This window comes from Phalacrocorax aristotelis, chromosome 5 (genome assembly GCF_949628215.1).
Source record: "Phalacrocorax aristotelis chromosome 5, bGulAri2.1, whole genome shotgun sequence".
In the NCBI taxonomy this organism is placed as follows: Eukaryota; Metazoa; Chordata; class Aves; order Suliformes; family Phalacrocoracidae; genus Phalacrocorax; species Phalacrocorax aristotelis.
In genome coordinates, this window is record NC_134280.1 from 35688957 (window position 1) to 35706797 (window position 17841).

At 37.9% G+C, this 17841-nt stretch overlaps 1 protein-coding gene across 5 annotated transcripts in view; it reads right to left on the reverse strand.

Annotated features, from left to right (window-relative positions):
• Positions 1 to 720: 720 nt before the first annotated feature.
• The window catches only part of PMS1 (PMS1 homolog 1, mismatch repair system component), a 49270-nt gene continuing 32149 nt past the window's right edge, over positions 721 to 17841 (reverse strand). For 4 of the 5 annotated variants that reach the window (XM_075093945.1, XM_075093946.1, XM_075093944.1 and 1 more), the window contains 4 exons: positions 13327 to 13782; positions 12671 to 12801; positions 3836 to 3996; positions 721 to 1147 (listed from right to left, as the gene is read on the reverse strand). In XM_075093945.1, coding sequence (XP_074950046.1) covers positions 956 to 1147; positions 3836 to 3996; positions 12671 to 12801; positions 13327 to 13782 — 940 coding nt within the window. In that variant the 3' untranslated portion in view covers positions 721 to 955. Of the gene's footprint in view, positions 1148 to 3835; positions 3997 to 7359; positions 7468 to 12670; positions 12802 to 13326; positions 13783 to 17841 lie in introns of all 5 variants that reach the window. The other variant, XR_012660692.1, reaches the window with a different exon arrangement.

The window sequence follows — 17841 nt, forward strand, 5'->3', positions numbered from 1 at the left end:
TGAACAGGAATTTTCAGGTGATCTTTCTTGAAACATTTTAAACATACTCTTCCAGAGACATTGCATCTGCTATGCACAGAAGGGATAATGGGGTAGCTTTGCAGAAGTAGGCTACTACTTGAAATAGAGGAGTAAATATTACGTTCCAGTAGAAAGAAAATTAATAAGTTTACCACTATCAGTAGCTGATACAGCAGACTTTGCCCTAGTTTAGCCACATCCTCCCTGAGTGAGGACAGTTATGTTTCCCACCCCAGTTTGTGATAGCATTATACCAACACACATATATTGGCATCTGCTTTCAGTGCTAACCTGTGCTCCTGTGACTCTGATCCTTCGATTTTTCAAGTTGTTGTTGATCTTAAGAGTGTACTATACTTCTAAGAATCACACTTTTGTAAGTGTGTAAAAAAGCTATTTGGAGTTTAGACACTAGGAGTTCAATACTCATTTACACGAGCTAACACTTTCCAAATAGAAATACAACACCATAAAAGTGTAAATATAATAACAGCAGTTATAAATATGGCAATGTCACATTTAAATACCCACAGCTATGTGGCATTCCTCTGAAAATTAACATCTCGTGTCCTTAGTACAATACACTTTGCCAGGATCTGTTGAAAGCAACTTAGCAACTTCTAATCACATCACATCTAAAAAAATTTGACATACTGATATTTTCTAAAGCTGCAGCAGTAAGAAAAGCATCTAACCAGATGAGAACATTTCTTTAATAAATTCTTAAAAAAAAAAAAGTGATGAGTTGTTTCTCTACAGTATTTATTTCCAATTTTCAAGTAGTATTTGAATTTAAATAAAAAACATCTCTAGGAGGTGAACGTATGATAATGAAAAGTCATTATACAAAAGCTTTTGCACAAAACATACTGAAATTACAGAGTAATGATCAAAATTAAGCAAGAGAAATATGATCCAAAACAAAATGTTCCATTTACTGAATAATTTCCGTGGAGTTGTGCTTGTCAACTTCTGGAATATCTGTTAAGTGATGAAAAAAAGGACGACCGTGAACACAGCCTTTATTTTCCTTTCCAAGCTGTTGCTTCATCCTGTAAATTGTGTTTTGTACATCTTCTTTTGACAAATGTAAGGGCAGCTGCCGAGCTAAACGTACTGCTTCTCCCTGTGGAAAGGAAAAACAAAAACAAAACCCCAATAGTTTTAAAGTACCACTTTTTAACACATTATTCTGGGACTACCAGAAAGCAGGAATTAAGCCCTCACTGTTTAAAGGTCACTCTTTTCTGCTGATAAATATTCCAAATCCCAGAAACCCAAATGTAACTCTAAACATATCTTATTGGTCATTTCATGGCACTTCTACAACAGAGTCACACACAGTCATTCTCCTGCTCACGCTGCTTGCACTTTTTCTTTTAGGGTCCACTTTTGCAAGACACTATGTTTCTGAGTATCTTATTTCCTGTTGGCACCAGTATCAGCTGAAGATGTTTACCATTTCACAAGACACATTCTACACCACCAACTTTAGAACTAACATAAATGAAGTCAAACAGCTAAACAAAGTTTTAGAAATACTACAGTGACATTTTAGATTAATGTTGTGTTAACCCTTGTCTACTGCATCCAAGTATCTCACAATACTAGAAAGCAGAAGTGACTGCTAAACACAATTACCGAAGAACCCATCCTCAAAGAATCACGCAACTTCAAAAAGTTGTTGGGCTTTTTGTTTCCTCCTCCAAGACGGGCCTTCCTGCCATTGCCTTCGCTTCTGTACTTTAGTAACGTTGCCTAGACAGAAATGGATGTGGCATACAATCTCCCTTTACATTGTACAGGCCTGAAGCAGCGTTCATAATGGTTTAATCTGAATCTTCTCATTTTGTTTGTCTGGGATTTTCTCCCACTCTTCCAATTGGAAAAAAGATCACTGCGGACTATTGTCTACCAAGGAAGGCTGTTGCTTTAACCATTACCCTGTTCTTTCTTCTGGGTCTACTGAAAGATAGCAAAAGCTGCAGACGTGCTGCCTGTTCAAACACGAAACTTATAAAAATTACAATTCTGAACATGACAGTGGATAGAGTTTCCAGTGTGTACCCCCCAGAATGGTCAAAAAACCACAGTGCTTATTTTTATTTTTTTTTTTTATGATGGCAAACCATATACTTCCTAGTTAATATGTATTTTCCAGCTACTGTTACTGCTGCACATGCATCTTCTTTCTAACAGTTCCTTACAATATCAGCATTTCTCTTAATAAGGCTTCCTTTGATAATCTCTTGATATATACCTTTATATGTGTGTGTGTGTATATATATATATATATATACACACACACACACACACACTTTTTTCTCTCTCTCTCTAAACCAACTCCATCCCACTCAATCTGACTGATGAGTATTTATTTGTAAGTAGAGGAAATAAAGCTTCCTCCTCCAAACCAAGTTACAAACCATTCCTGTCTCAACACTTAACTCGCCCCTTCTTTAAGCTTCCTTCATGAGTGCACGAGAATGGTTCAGTAGTACACAACAGAATCATTTGCTCCAAAGGCAGCTGTGAACTTACTGCTCCAAAAAGACAGGGAAAGTTTGTATGATAAACGTTTAAAAGATAAAACACATATTCTGTGTAAATGCCTAGGTCCCATTTTAAGTAGCCCAATTCAGGAAAGCATGTTAGCAAATGCTTAAGAAGAGACAACATGCATTTCGGTAACCTTTCTGAACAGAGATCTTAAGAATTGGGATTAAAGATAGCATTAGTGAAATACATCGACAAGAAGTGATAGAAAACTACTGTTGTTAGTTACTCCAGCTTTAACTAGTGCTACGTATATTGGTTGACTCTGAAACTTCATGCTCATTATCGTCTCTGGATGGATGATTTTATCTATTTGCATATCAAACATTAACCAGCATCATTCCAGTTTCAACTGTTGCATAACAACTTCTGCAAGAAAACAGATTAAAGACTCTTTTACTCAAGTACTGTATTTCTGGCAACTAATGATGCTGGCTGCTTGTGAAGAGCACATGTAAGTGCTCTGCAGAACTTAGTCACTACTGCATTGAATAGAGTGCACTTACAAGACTCCATCGGTTGTCAGTACACGCTTCCTCTAACTGCAGAAGTTATTGATGTTAACTAAATACAAGCATTTGCGGAGGCATATGGGGTTCACAGTATGTGTGACTTCATTTTTTACTTCAATATCTTAATTCCAGTGACAGCTTGCTTTTCTGGCAAAAAAAGTTCCCATTTGTCTCTCTCTGCCCTTTCTTTGAATGAATCATAGGAATTTTTCTGAAGTGGAAATAGTGCACTTTCTGATTTTCACAATGTACATCTCACTGAGGTTTACATGAGAATTAACCTTCAGTTAATGCCTGCTTTTCATAAATTATTACCTTAAATAATTTTATAACTTCTTCTCCATAGATTGATTTATAGAGGAGTTAAATCTTGATGACTGTTCTGGACTCAACTGCCTTCTAGGCTTCGTAAAGCAATTTTATGGCAGATCTATATTCTAACATGGAGAAATGCCTTTCTAGTCTGAAAACTGCCTACTTAGAAACACGTTGTGAACACCAGCTTTCAGCATGTGTTGTATCGCATTGGACAAGTGGGTTTGGGTATGTCTGATGAAAGTACTTTGGTAAGCAATGCAGAACTCATACACCTAAAAGAGAATATGACATTCTCCTTTTCAAAGTAACCTCTGGTTAGAACAGAACTAATTCAATTAAAACAGAAAGCTGAAGAAAGATTTTCCAGCTGTTTAAGGATTTACTATAAGCTTAGCTAGCCAATACTTAAAAGCAAACTTCTGTCTTACCTCCAAGTAATTTACCACTTTGAGAGGCCTACATTCATATACTTCCTTTGCATTTCTATTAACTACTGCATTCAGAATTTCTTTCAAATCAGAAATACCATAATATGGCAGACAATTTGCCATCCCTTCTATTTCCAGATGACTTTCTGTAGCTGAAGCACCTGAAAATACAAAAACAGAACAGGAATTTATACACTGCTTTGACTTCTATTCTGGAGCAATTCAGAGAAAATTAAACTGATATAAAATCACTTAGTAAATTAGTCTCACAAATTCAATATAATTAAGTAACATTTTTGCTCCTCCCTTGGAGTGAAAAGCATTTATTTGTCCAATGTTTCATTATGATGATGCATGCCTAGTCACATCACAAATATCTCAGCTTATTTTAATTCAAATCCTAGCTGGCACTGTTTAAATGCTTATAACATTTTGCAGCATTCCCAGTCTTGAGCATAGCTTTAATTGAAGCTTCTATGGCTTTAATTAAATGTACATGAAATTAAAGTAGAAGCTAGTAATAAAACATAATTTAGTTTGAAAAAAATTAAAACAGGGTCTTGCCACTATTTCCTGTGTAATTGGTTTAAACACCTGTAGGGTTCAAATGCTATCATAACAAATTCAGCTTCTACTGAAATAAAAAGCAGGTTTTTCTCCTACCACAGCAGAGGAAGACCTCAAGCCCATATAACTAAAGGCTCTGTGACAGACTTCATACTATCATCCATATGATATCACTGCTGCAGCAGGTACCACTCTGAATAGGAATGATGAATAAAACATTTAAACAACCTTCCCAACAAAATTTCTATTCTATCTTTGAGGTGCAAGAGATTTCACTTTTTATTCGCACTACGTACAAAATATTTTAATGAAGTTGCTACTGTACAGCTCACTCTTCTTCCACCCCCAATCAGGAGCAGGTTCTTTAGGGGTCAGACTCACATATTCTTGGGCAGTCCTTCGGAGCTCCTCCTCTCATTCATGTTGGGTGCACAAAAATCTCAACCCAACCTACATGGCTACCTTCCCTTTGCCTCCACTACAAGTCTAACAAATACAGAAATTTAAAAGCAGAGCATGGAAGAATACAATTCATAATGAAAATAAATCCACTCTTGCGTAATGGCCCCAGGTAGGATAAATTCGTTCCAGCCTGAGTCGCAAATTGTTTTTGCAAAGTCAAAAAAGCTGGAGACAGATTGCTACAAAGCAGATTAAACTAAAACTGTGATAATGGATCATTCATGTTCATAACCCAAACAATGTGAAAGATGTCAGAGGCAAGAGAAAATAGATATACAATGTAAGTCACAACAATGTACTTTCCTTAGCTAGCAGAATGAGACCAGGTGCTGTTTATTAGACAGTCATTAAATAAGAGCATAGATAAACAAGAGGGCTGTACAGCTTGAAAATTTTTCTAAATATGGGTGTGTCAAAGGTAAACAATGCTGTTAGACCTTTTTAAGCTTCATGGCAAGAGACACACTGACCAGAGTGCGAATTTGATATAGGGAACAACCCCCTCTGCGGAAACAAAGCAAAACAAAAAAATCACATAACCTCCTTCCAGCTACATATTTAACACAGCTTTAAATTTGAAACTTTATTTCCTTTTTCACCCAGCACTGTCTTCCTTCTCTTTCTCAAGCTGTCTTTCCCTAATCGTGGCCAGCAAAAACAGTCATACTTTTTATGTACTACTGTAAGCCTATGATCAGATTCAGCTGAAAGCAAAACGTTAAACTATCTGAAAGTTCGCCAGTTATTAAAGATGAGATAAAGTGATGCACTATACCAGTTCTTACCCATGGGAAAAGGCTGCCAGTAAGAGACAGGAGCAAAAGACAGTGTTTTTAATCTTCTTCAGCTCTTTTCATTTTTATCCTAATTTTGCTTTAATGAAAGACTAGATTTGAGTAACTGTTCCAGACCATGTGATTAATCTGCTTTCTAAAATGAGAATTTAGCAGTAGAATAGGATTTAGAATTTAGTAATTACAATAATTACCTCTCTATATACTACCAAAGACAGGACAAAATTTTGTTAAACTTCAAGTGTTAAGATTTTCAGTTTACAAACTTGTATTTCTAGATCTTCCTCTTAAAATTTCAAGACAGTGAGGTTCTGGATTTGCAAAACGTGTGGTTTTGGTCTGGGTTTTTGAGGGTTTTTTTGTTGTTTTTTTTTTTCCAAATACAGCAAACCAATCATACATGCTTGCTAACATGACTGCTGGTGTTTGACACTCTTCATTCTTACCAATGGCAATTTTCCTGTCTGCATATTTTGACAGCCAGATTTGACTTCACCATGCTGCTCATCAATTTGAAAGTCAAAGGGAGCTTCAAAGAATCTAACATAAGACCAAACAATACAAGTCCTGGCTAAAAGAAGTTTCCTTCTTTGGTATTTCTGTTTATGTGTCATTCTCCTTTTCTGCTCACATTCTTTAGACTGCAAAGTAGCCTGTTGCATGCTGATTAACGTATATTTATTTGCAAGTCTTTTCAGGAATTCTGGTATCAGCAACATTTGAAGATATATGCAGATGTCTCAGCCTCAGTCTACTTGTAAGTTTTTGACAGAATACACCTTAATATGAGTACTCAAACAGCAGTCTTCAAGCAATTTCCATGGTAGATCCTATGAAACACTTTGCATCTTCCAAGGAAAATATTTCCCTGAACAAATAAACTAGTTTTCCATTGACTAAAGATGTGGATTTCTCATTGCTACAAATTTCCCCTTTCTCCTTCCAAAATATTCACAATCATCTTTGGATAATTCCTTCTCAACGGCCAGGAAAAACCGTTCTCTTCTAGCTGCTACCTGGATTAGGTGACACTTTGAGACTATCTATCTTCCAGTCTATGGTCAAAATCAAACTGAAATTAAGTAGCAGCATGATTTTCCACTGGTTGGTTACAAGAGCTGAGGCAGCCTATACTACCAAGGAAGATGGGTTATTTACCTGTTACTGCTCTTTGTTGCCCTGTAAGCACATTCTTTGTATATACACATGTTGGGTACACATATTCTATCAGGCAGACAATTCTACCCTAAATGCCTGCCTTGGAGCATGGTCCAAGGCTAACCAGCTAACCTTGCTGTCAGTTCCTTTCCAGCCAAGAACTCACATCTCTCTAGGACTTTCACAAAGGCAAACAGACAGATGTGCAGCGAAGGTACATATAACAAACACATCTTAAAACGAACTGGATGGAAAGTAATCAATCTTACTTCTTGAAATGCTCCTCTGTATGTAGGGGTCATTGCAAGCTATTCCCAGAAAAAAAAAAAAATGCCTGTCAGATCCCAGAATACTGAACTAAGTAAAAGCAAACAGACTGCTCTCCCAAAGGTAGCATCACTTGAAGCCTCAGTAAGGCCAGCACATGAGGGGGCGGGAGGGCACTGGAAGACTGACTGGAGCTCAGTGTCACAGCTTTGCAAATCACAACAACTGGCACGTTCCACAAAGAAACCATTGATTTTGCCCAACTGACATACTTACAGTAAGAAGCTTTTTCTGAGCTATTTCACAACATGTTTTCCACTGCCAGCTATCCAGAGACAAATCCAGTTGAAAACTCATTGAAAAGTCAACTTGAAAACTTGACGGCTGAGCAATCAATATAAAGCGAAACAAGGACACATTACAAAAGATCTTTGTCTACCAAAACAAGAAGACAGGGCACATCCAAGATCTAGGATACCTGGAACAACTTTGGCTGCAGTCATACATAGTCTTTGAACAATATGGAGCAAAGGTAAATTTCTTGTTGTTGAAGTAGCATTTTAGTAGTAACAGTTGTGAAAATAGTGTTGATCTGCTGGAGGGTAGGAAGGATCTACAGAGGGATCTGGACAGGCTAAACTGATCGGCTGAGGTGAATTGTATGAAGTTTAACAAGGCCAAGTGCCGGGTCCTGCACTTGGGTCACAACAACCCCATGCAACGCTACAGGCTTGGGGAAGAGTGACTGGGAAGTTGCTCTGCAGAGAAGGACCTGGGGGTGTTGGTTGACAGCCGGCTGGACATGAGCCAGCAGTGTGCTCACATGGCCAAGAAGGCCAACAGCATCCAGGCATCTATCAGGAATAGAGTGGCCAGCAGGAGCAGGGAAGTGATTGTCCCCCTGTACTCGGCACTGGTGAGGCCATACCTTGAATACTGTGCTCAGTTTTGGGCCCCTCACTACAAGGACATTGAGTTGCTGGAGCACGTCCAAAAAAGAGCAATGAAGCTCGCGAAGAATCTAGAGCACAACTTTATGAGGAGAGGTTGAGGGAACTGGGGTTGTTTAGTCTGGAGAAGAGGAGGCTCAGGGGAGACCTTCTTGCTCTTTGAAATGACCTGAAAGGAGGTTGTAGTGAGGTGGGCATTGGTCTTTTTTCCCAAGTAACAAGCAATAGGACAAGAGAAAATGGCTCAAGTTGCATCGGGGCAGGTTTAGATTGGATATTAGGAAAAATTTCTTCACTGAAGGGGTTGTCAAGCACTGGAACAGGCTGCCGAGGGAAATGGTTGAGTTACCATCCCTGGAGGTATTTAAAAGACATGTAGATGCGGTGCTTAGGGTCATGGTTTAGTGGAGGACTTCGCAGTGCTAGGTTAACAGTTGAACTTGATGATCTTAAAGGTCTTTTCCAACCCTATGATTCTATGATTCTACATTCCTGTGTTACAAGAAGAAAGCATTCAAAGGACAGACTTATCCGTGAAACAACAGGCAAGTTATGCCTCAAACCCTCATGCTCTTGTAAAACTAACTATCCAAAGGCTGCATTTGTGAAAAGGAAAACATTACCAGAAGTTCGAACAGTTTTCCCACCAAAATGACAGAACAAGAACAAAACAAGGACTCAGTTCCATATGGAGTTAGGAAGAAAAACCCTAGTTAGACCTTTCAAAAACCTACTAGGGGTCATGTGACACCATCTGGTGGCACATGGTGCCATGGGGTTCAAAGTGAGGCATGTCACTCTCAAAGTGAGAAAGACTCCTGGTATGTTATTAGAGTAACTAAAGTTCAGAACCACCATACCAGCTAAAAGGTCTTGGCCATTAAAAAGTATAGTTGCATTTCTACAAACTCCAACACTGTAAGGAAATAGGAATCAATTTCTGAGCATTAATCCCAAGACCTGCCAAATTTAGTGCAAGACTAATGAATTTTTTTTATCCTATGAGAGAAGTTGTCCTTTACAGACAAGTCATCCAAATAAGGAAAAACCAATACCACGTGGGGTTTCTTTTTTTTCAAGTAAGAAACTATCAGAATCAAAATCTTTATAAAAGTTCCTCTGTGCCCTAAGTTGCCAAAAGGTAGGAATTTAAACCGTGAAGAAGCATCTTTAACAATGACCAGCTGAGATGCAAGTCCAATGCAACAAGGGATACCAAAGTCACCTTCCAAATTAAGGCAGCTGTTCAGATATTCTTGGTATTAAGTAAACAGTCAGTCCTGTAAAATACCTCCCACACCAAGAGGAAATAAGGAATGAATCTATCATCCTATAGTCAAGTTACTACACTCATCTAGGAAACAGTCCTAGTGAGGTCCTCAATAACCAAAGCAAGAGGTCTTGTGTTCCAAAGTAGTATCTGAGCATTATGAGTAGACTTAATATGTGATAATGGGCAGCAATACTCAGTGTGCTTCTCTTCTCTTTTGGCATAATATGTGTGGAGATTTAAACAAATAATCAGTGCAACCTACTAGACCGACAGTCCTCTTCAGAGATCACCATTGGTCAAGGAAAGCTTCTTCTGCAACCAAAACTGCCAAACATCGCACTGGAACTGCTAAGTTTCCCTTATTATTATTTGGAAGGTATCTTAGAGTTACTGATGGCATCACAGACTTACCCACATGTGTCAACAGAAAGGCTTGTTATTTTGCAAGAAGAAATTACCAAAAATACCACTTACACATTCAAATTCAAAGCTAAAGAAATTGAACTTTTGCTTGTGACATAAAAGAGGATGTCTCTGTTAGAAAATGGAAATTTTCTACTACAGCAAATAAAACCCTTAACCCAGGATGGAAAAGGAAGCCATGCATTAGTGGCTATTAGTAAAAAATCAACCAGCAGTCAGAAAGGGACATCTAATATGACTATGTCAGGGTTGAAGTCCCAAATGAAAGTATAGACCTTGACATATACTATAGTGGATCTTGACAGCAAAAAATAGTTGATAGTTCAGTTGAGAAACAGCAAATACTGTGACTGATCCAATTCACCCCAAAAATTGGGAAAAAAGTTACTTGTAAATGCACGTGTGCAAAGACTGGGGATCAGGTCTGCTCCTACGGATACTGCTAAGGTGAAACTCTCTGGCTACCGTGAGTTAAGTGCACATTTGCCATCTGGACACCTCTCCACAGCAAACTGTGACTTTATCACCCATCATGCGAAACGGCAATGCCTGTCCCAAAAAATTAATATATCCTGAAGAAACAAGATTTTTCTGAGGCAACTTCTAGTTCAACAACATCTGAATGCTCCCCTTTTCGGGCTGTGTCGGAGTTTCAAAAAAACCACGAAAATAGACACTGAATTCAGACTGCAAACAAAAAAATGCTACTATAAGGATAGTGAAGAATGTTTTATGAGACAAACTTGTTCTCTTGAAGCTGAGAAATCCTACAGAATACTCAGGTGCAAGTGGCACAAATCACTCCCGATCTGCAGGTCACTTTCCGTAAAGATTATACAACAAGAATCTATAAATTAAAAAAAAAACCTTGAAATGCATAGTGAAATACCCAGTGAAGGACACATAAGGAGTGTTAATTAATACCTGTGTTTCTAAAAATCAGCTCTAATAATTGTTGAAGATAGTACCATATTTGTAGAAGGTAGCATATTTCAGGGATTATGGTAAGAAAAAAAAGAAAAAGAAGGGACTGATGAAGTAGTAGGAAGAAATCCTTGGGTCAGTTGGAAAAAAGGCTGGGGGAAATTCCATTTGTTTGCTGATATTTGTACCTTCATCTGCAATGGTATGCTCTTTTAATAACAGAGGCTATAATGTCATCAGCAGAAGCTTATAAACATGACTGACAAGCCTCAGATTTTATTAACATTTCATTCAAGTAGTTAAAATGTAAGACTGGGACAAAGAACTGATTTCGATTCCTATTCTCATATGGGCTAGCCGTATGGTACTGATCAAGTCCACGGTTCATTGACCTCTATAGTGCATATAAAGCACTTTTACTTCCATGAACTGTAAACCAAATGAGAACAGTTTCCTCACAAGATTTCATTTCCTTCATTTTACATACTTAGGAACACAGGACTGGAAGACTGTTACTACTTCCCGGTTACTGTGCTGAGTCCCTTGCTGTTATATTGTACAATTCCGCTCTTAACCTAATCAAACCATCTTAAAAACTAGTTTCATATCTCCAGTACCACAAGATTGGTCAACAACTGTCCATCGTTGCTGCCCAGAAACTGTCTTCAAATTTTCACATTCAATTTATTCACATCTAGCTTACATTAATTTTAAGCAAACTTAGAATACCAGGAGGCGGGGAAAAAAAGGTAGGTGAACAGAAGGGCTAAGCAACAACCCCCTTCTCCAATATTTGCCTATAGACATATCCTAGACCAACCTCAGCTTTTGATTTGCTAGACTGAATCCGCCTTTTCAGAGCTGCCTCTTACAATATGCGCTTTATTCCCCTAATCATTCAAGCTAAGATTACTACCATGAACACCTCTTCTACAAAGTTTTTGCTATTTATGTAGGGATTTAGCCAGTCAGAAATAAGTTTTTGCTGTGCATGATTCAGTAAAGAAAACAGCTTAGGCTCTGTTCTTCCCAAAAGCCAGCCTCTGAGTGAAGGAGTTGCTCTACATCCCTTTTTCGTACCTACCCTTAAGAGATCCCATATGTTACAGTAGATCTGTCATCACTGTACATATGTGAGGATCTGTAACACATGAGGCTATAGCATTTCTAACAGCTCTTATAGTGAATCTTTTTTTCCTGAGCTGTCAGCTAGGTACTACCCCCAAAGAAGTTTGCTTTTCTTGGAATTCTGCTAGAGAAATCCTGACCCACAGAACCAAGCCTGGGTGGGTTGCCCCGGGTTTCCAACCGCATCCCTATGATCATTCTTCAGAAAAATGTATAAACATTTGATCTCTCTTGCTAATGTAAAAGGATCTTATACAAAATTCTGTGATCAACGTAAAGGCATTGAAGAGTAGGCTGTCTTAAAAAAACAAGTTCAGATCGCACTCCATCAAAAGGTGTGATGGCGATCCTGTCACCCTCTCTTTACTGGCCCCTTTGGGCTCTGTGTTACAACTGATATGAAAGTAAGTCAATAACCAGATCCAGCTTCCGACTGCACCTCCTCAACTGCTCAACAGCAGAGGAGCAGTCAGCTAAAACACATACTTGCAGAAGCTTCTGCAAGTATCACCTTGGAAGAAGCTGCCAGGACTAAGAAATTCTCATCAGTTTAACCTAAATTCTGTCAGAATGGCAACTAAGGATACTGACATCCAGCGTTTTGAGAAAGGAAATACACATAAAAGTCAGGAAAACATGGATTTCAGAGCATTCTTTGAAATACTATTAAAGTTTTCTGTTCAGTTATCAGTTTCCATTACTCAATGTTCTGTGTAGATTACAATCTTTGCGCCAAGTAATAAAATGTCAATGTTAAGGAAAGCAGGATGTTAATGCTTTAAATGAAAAGGTGATGCAGGTTAACATGATCTACATTAACAATCACTTAAATCATTAAATCAGAATAAACAAGCCCCAGCACAACTAAAAGATTTTAAAACCATCATACCTTCTATCACTTTTATCTGGAATCCATTTGCTACAAGCCTTGGATCTGACAAATAACCTGATCCATTGAAACTCTGGTAATCCTTCTGCATTTTATAAAGAGCAGCCATATACTGAAATCCACCAATAAGACTGGAAAAAAAAAAATCCCCCAAGTATTAAAAACCAAAAAACCTTACTCTGAAAAAAATACATAAGAAAGTAGTAAGTGATGAGGAGTGATGAAGATTTTTAAAAGTATTCTGAAATGCAATTTGTTTAAAGAAGCAAAATTGCAACGATTCACATATCTTAAAGAGCGACCAAGTTTAGGCATATAATAATAATTACATCAGTCATTCCCTAATGCATGGGGGAAAGTTAGCTAGACTGAAGTCGTGAAAATAGGGAGCATTTAATCTTCCTCTGGGGGAAGAAATTTGTCTTTGCTGCATTACCAATGAAACTGGTCAAAATTTATACTTATTTCAAATGGAGTATGACCAGGCCTGCTCATTACTATAAGGTAAAAGTATACAAAACACAAAAATCTGTTCTTACAAACAAATGTACAAATAATCACAGAATTAGCAAAGAGGATCTTACCAGATTTTACTGTAAATAGTTGTCAAATGATACTTGAAATAACATATACATTTTTGCTCAATTGTACTGTACCTTTCCGTTAACACAATTGGCTTGTCTAGTTTCTCTACTGGAAGCTTATGATTCATCAGTAATCTTTTACATAGCAGGGCTTCTTCCAATCTATATGGATTCAGCAACATTAGCTTTTTCTCAGTAGCAAATATCCAGACATCAGGAAAACTCTGACGATGAATTAGGAAAAGCTCATGTTCATCTGAATCATTTTTCTCGTGTCTCTGAAGCTGATGTCTACAGAAGCTCAGAGAAAAAGGCACTGTCACAATTTTCATAGGCTGTTCGGGTTTCCGCTTCTTTTCAGTTTGAGCATTAAATAACTTGTCAAGCTTCTGCTGGTCAGATGGGGAAGTCTTCGGCTTGGGTTTCTGTTTTTCTGCCTCTTTCCTTGGTCGGTGCACTGTCTGTCCCCTGGCTTTCTTGACCTCTCTATCGTACCGTTCCAGGTCTTTGGCAGCTTTTATTTCATAACTTGAAAGAGAAAACAAACCAGTAGCATCATCAGATAAAAAACCCCAAACTCCAACTGCTAACACTAAAATAAAAGGCAAGGTAACCATTTCAACATGCAAGAACAGCTTCTATGGTTCATTCAAGTAGCCACATCAATGTGCTTTCCTGTACCCCTATTACATTACCCTTTGAAGATGATGAGTTGGAAATTTTCCTTCAACACGACAGCCAGCAAAACCTGCATTACTGAAGGGGGAGGCGTAGACTGCATCATACAAACAGCTACAGCAAGTTTCTTTTTACCTCATTCCCAAAGACTATGTTTAACCCTAATTCGCAATCAGATATACAGTTGTGGAAGGAGTCTTGTCACAGGCGCATCCAGCCCAATACTCAAAGTCATTTAAGCTTCTAGAGCTCTACAGACTTCAAGGGGAGCCCATGGGATTAGGCAAGAGTTTGGAGCCTAAGTAACTTCATAAGCATAAGGCTTTACTTAATATGAAGAAGTACATTTGATTTCAAATGGCCTAAAATTTGCCACGTAAATGAAAAGCGTGAGAATACAGAATAGATACAAATATCACAGAATTCTGTAACTAATAAACTTACAGATTTTTCAAAAAGTACTCAATAACAAACTACTCCTAAACACTGCCTAAATGATTAAAACATTACTACATACTAAATCTCTACAACTTGAATGGATTCTTAATGAGTTTACAAATGTCTGGAAGATAGTTCAACTTTTATAGATGGCAGGTTTATACTTGACTACTGCATACGAATCTTACTTTTTTGAAGGCCAAAGGAGTGATTTGCTGAACTCCTTTTTGCCCTTATTTGATATTCTGAATTCCAGACGGTAATTCAAACTGGTCCAATCTTCAATAAAAAAAAAAAGTAGTACTATCGTATGTAAGTATTGGAAATAAGTATTTTAGCCGGTCATACTTATTTACTGCTACTTGCTGCAACAGTTTGATTCAATTATGTGTATGCATGCTGGAAAATTAAGGTCAACAAAAGGGTCACCATTTGCAATTAATTATGATGTGCTAGCATTCACATATGGTACCAATATTTAGTTAACTAAAAAAGTCAGCTTAAATAGTTTCTTGCAATAAATCATGTCCTAGAAAATATGGAGTAAATGTTAAGATAAAAAACATCTGCTCCTTTTAAAATGAACGGATGAAATGACTTGAACAGAATTTTTTTTATCCCAAACACATTTATAGCTTTGACCAGATCAATAAATACTTCATTTTGAATAGACCCAATTGTAATGCAGGAGAATATTTAACTATAAGAGAACCGAGGTTTCAGTGATACACTGATTAAAAAAAAAAAAGTGCACTTCCAAAAAAAGTCCAACTTGCCTGTCATTTTAGGGTATCATCAGAAAGTTCTAACCTAACAAGCTTTGATTGTGAGGGTTTTGCAAATTCATTTACATCGCTATCAGTGGTTTGCTCACAATCAAAGAAAACAGCAGGTTTACAAACGGCAAGGGAACACCTTTGCCTTTCCAAAAATCCTTCCACAGAGGCAAGTATAATCAACAAGTGCTCAAGAACAGTTTCTTCTCTGCTTTGTGAATTAAGACTGTAAATTTGGGATCCTTTCCTGAAGCTCCAAAACTTAAAGCCAAGGAAATTTGCAAAAGTGGGTGTAAGGAGGGAAGTGGAAGATTAGAATGAAGCCTAGTTTCAAAGGCAGCTCTGTTTTAAGTCGAAAAATGGATCCACAATTTATTATTTTCCCCTTGTATCTGAAACTGAAATGTAGTATTTCGCATATAACAAAACCCTTTTAATATAAGGTCTCTTAGAGCTTATACGACAAATGATCTGAATTTGACTACTTGGAGAAAACTCCAACTGGAAATGGCCAGTTGTGTAGATTCATGCATGTCCAGAATAGAGCACCATCCCATTTGGAATGTAATATGTTTCAGCATCAGCCTCTTCACATAATGAAACCAAACCAACTCAAACTATCACCACGAGTAAGTATTACAGCCTACTTATGTGCTTCCTTCCTTTGTGAAGCAGGAAACAAACAAAAAAAAAGCTTTTAATTGCCCATATCAGCTTTTCACAGTCTTTTTCTGAAATGCATAGGTTTCAGGTGACTAGCACTGTTTCCTAGGAGTGGACAATATGGGACCTACTATTATCAGGCATTGGAATGGGCTGCCCAGGGAAGTGGTTGAGTCACCATCCTGGAAGGTATTTAAAAGACATGTAGATGTGGCACTTCAGGACATGGTTTAGTGGTGGACTTGGCAGCGTTAGGGTTACAAGTTGGACTCAATGATCTTAAAGGTCTTTTCCAACCTAAATGATTTTATCATTCTAGTATGACTGAGCAGATGCTGGGAAAAGAAACTGTATGGAAGGATTCATACCAATTATTAATAATGATTAATACCTGGCAGTATATGAACAGAGGTAGCTAGAGAGATGACGGATGGCCAATGATGAGATGGTACTACCAAATTACTTCCATCCAAAGGAAAGAGAACATGTTAACTAAAAGGTTAAAATACAGTAAAAAATAATTTTTCTGGAATTGCTAAAGCAAGCAAATTTATCCTAGTGTGAGAGAGTTGCAAGTAAAGCATACACACAAGCCATGAGATGCATGGGAGGTTTATCAGGCAATAAAAAGCTAGCAGACTGACCTAGTTACTACTAGCCACTAATGACTGACTATGCACTCTCTTACCTGTCAGCAGATAGAAAAGGCCATGTTACCTGAAATCACATTTCTCCCAAGGTACAAATACACTCATGAAGAATTACTGTAGAGTGCTGACAAGGTAATTTGTCAGCCCCATGATAATGTGTGTATCTCTGAACCTTTCCTACAACTTCAGGATAACTACTGCTGCCACTGTCATGGCACTTGAAGGGATTTCTCCCACTCTTACCTGAGCCTGATATGCAAGAAATATTAAGGCCAGAAACATAGGCAAGCTGTATTAACTAAGAGCAAGAAACTAAATCCTGGCTTTGCGAAGCACGGGGATACGCAATGCTGCCAACACGGACATGCATGGAAGCTTTCCTCTTCTATTATAACCTATAAAGACCATAACATTTTACATTCCGGTTGAGTAATAAATGCTGGCTTGTTTTGAAAAGGCTATCCTATGTCACTATGAGACATCTGTTGGTTGTACTGCTCCCAAAAGGGATTTCAACTCATTTAAACCTGCTGGAGGAGCCACAGAGAGAAACAGAGATACTGAAGCCAAGCACACCCATTGTAACATAAATGTGTAACTATCACAGAAAGATGGAGGACTAGAGCCCAGAAAAAGTGGTGTCTTGGCAGCAAGGTTGCATGAAGCTGGAGGTATAGAGTGCTCAGTAGAACTGTGGCACTTTGGATGCCCTGTTGTATATACATTTGTTGTTACCTCTAGGTGGCCCAATTTATCCAGAGTATCTGGTAGGCAAGACTTACGTTGTCTGCCAGACGTACAACAGTTCTTCTGGATTGTTGCCTTGGAGGAAAAGATGTCTGAGTATCTCTTCCTCAGTATCTGTTATTTTCTGAGGCAATTTTAAAAGATTAAAAGCAGAAAAGAAGTACACCAAAGCTGAAATGCATGGATGCAACTAGTAGTACTTCTAATCCACTTCAACATCCACTGGACCATACTGCATTCATTCCTACATATAAGGAAAACTTCATTACCAGAGAGGTCTCCTTCCTGAACTAATACAAAGTTAATCTATAGGCACACTTTTAAACATAACAGTTGTACCAGGAAAGCAACCATGAAATCTCAAAAGCTAAGGCAGAGCAAATTAAAATTTTCTGAAACAGCTGGCAGAACCTTTTGTTTCATTTCATTAAAAGCATGAATATAATTGGAGTAGATTTCTACTATTACATTAATATTTCTGCTAATGCAAAGACGGACAAAACACTTTCTCATCTGTGATCATGGCATGTTGCTTGTTTAGAGAGCTTTGTATTATGTAAATCAGAAGTTAGATAAAAAGGTTTTACTTGACTCTGACATAGCTGGTATTCAGAACAATGTAGATGTTTTCAAAC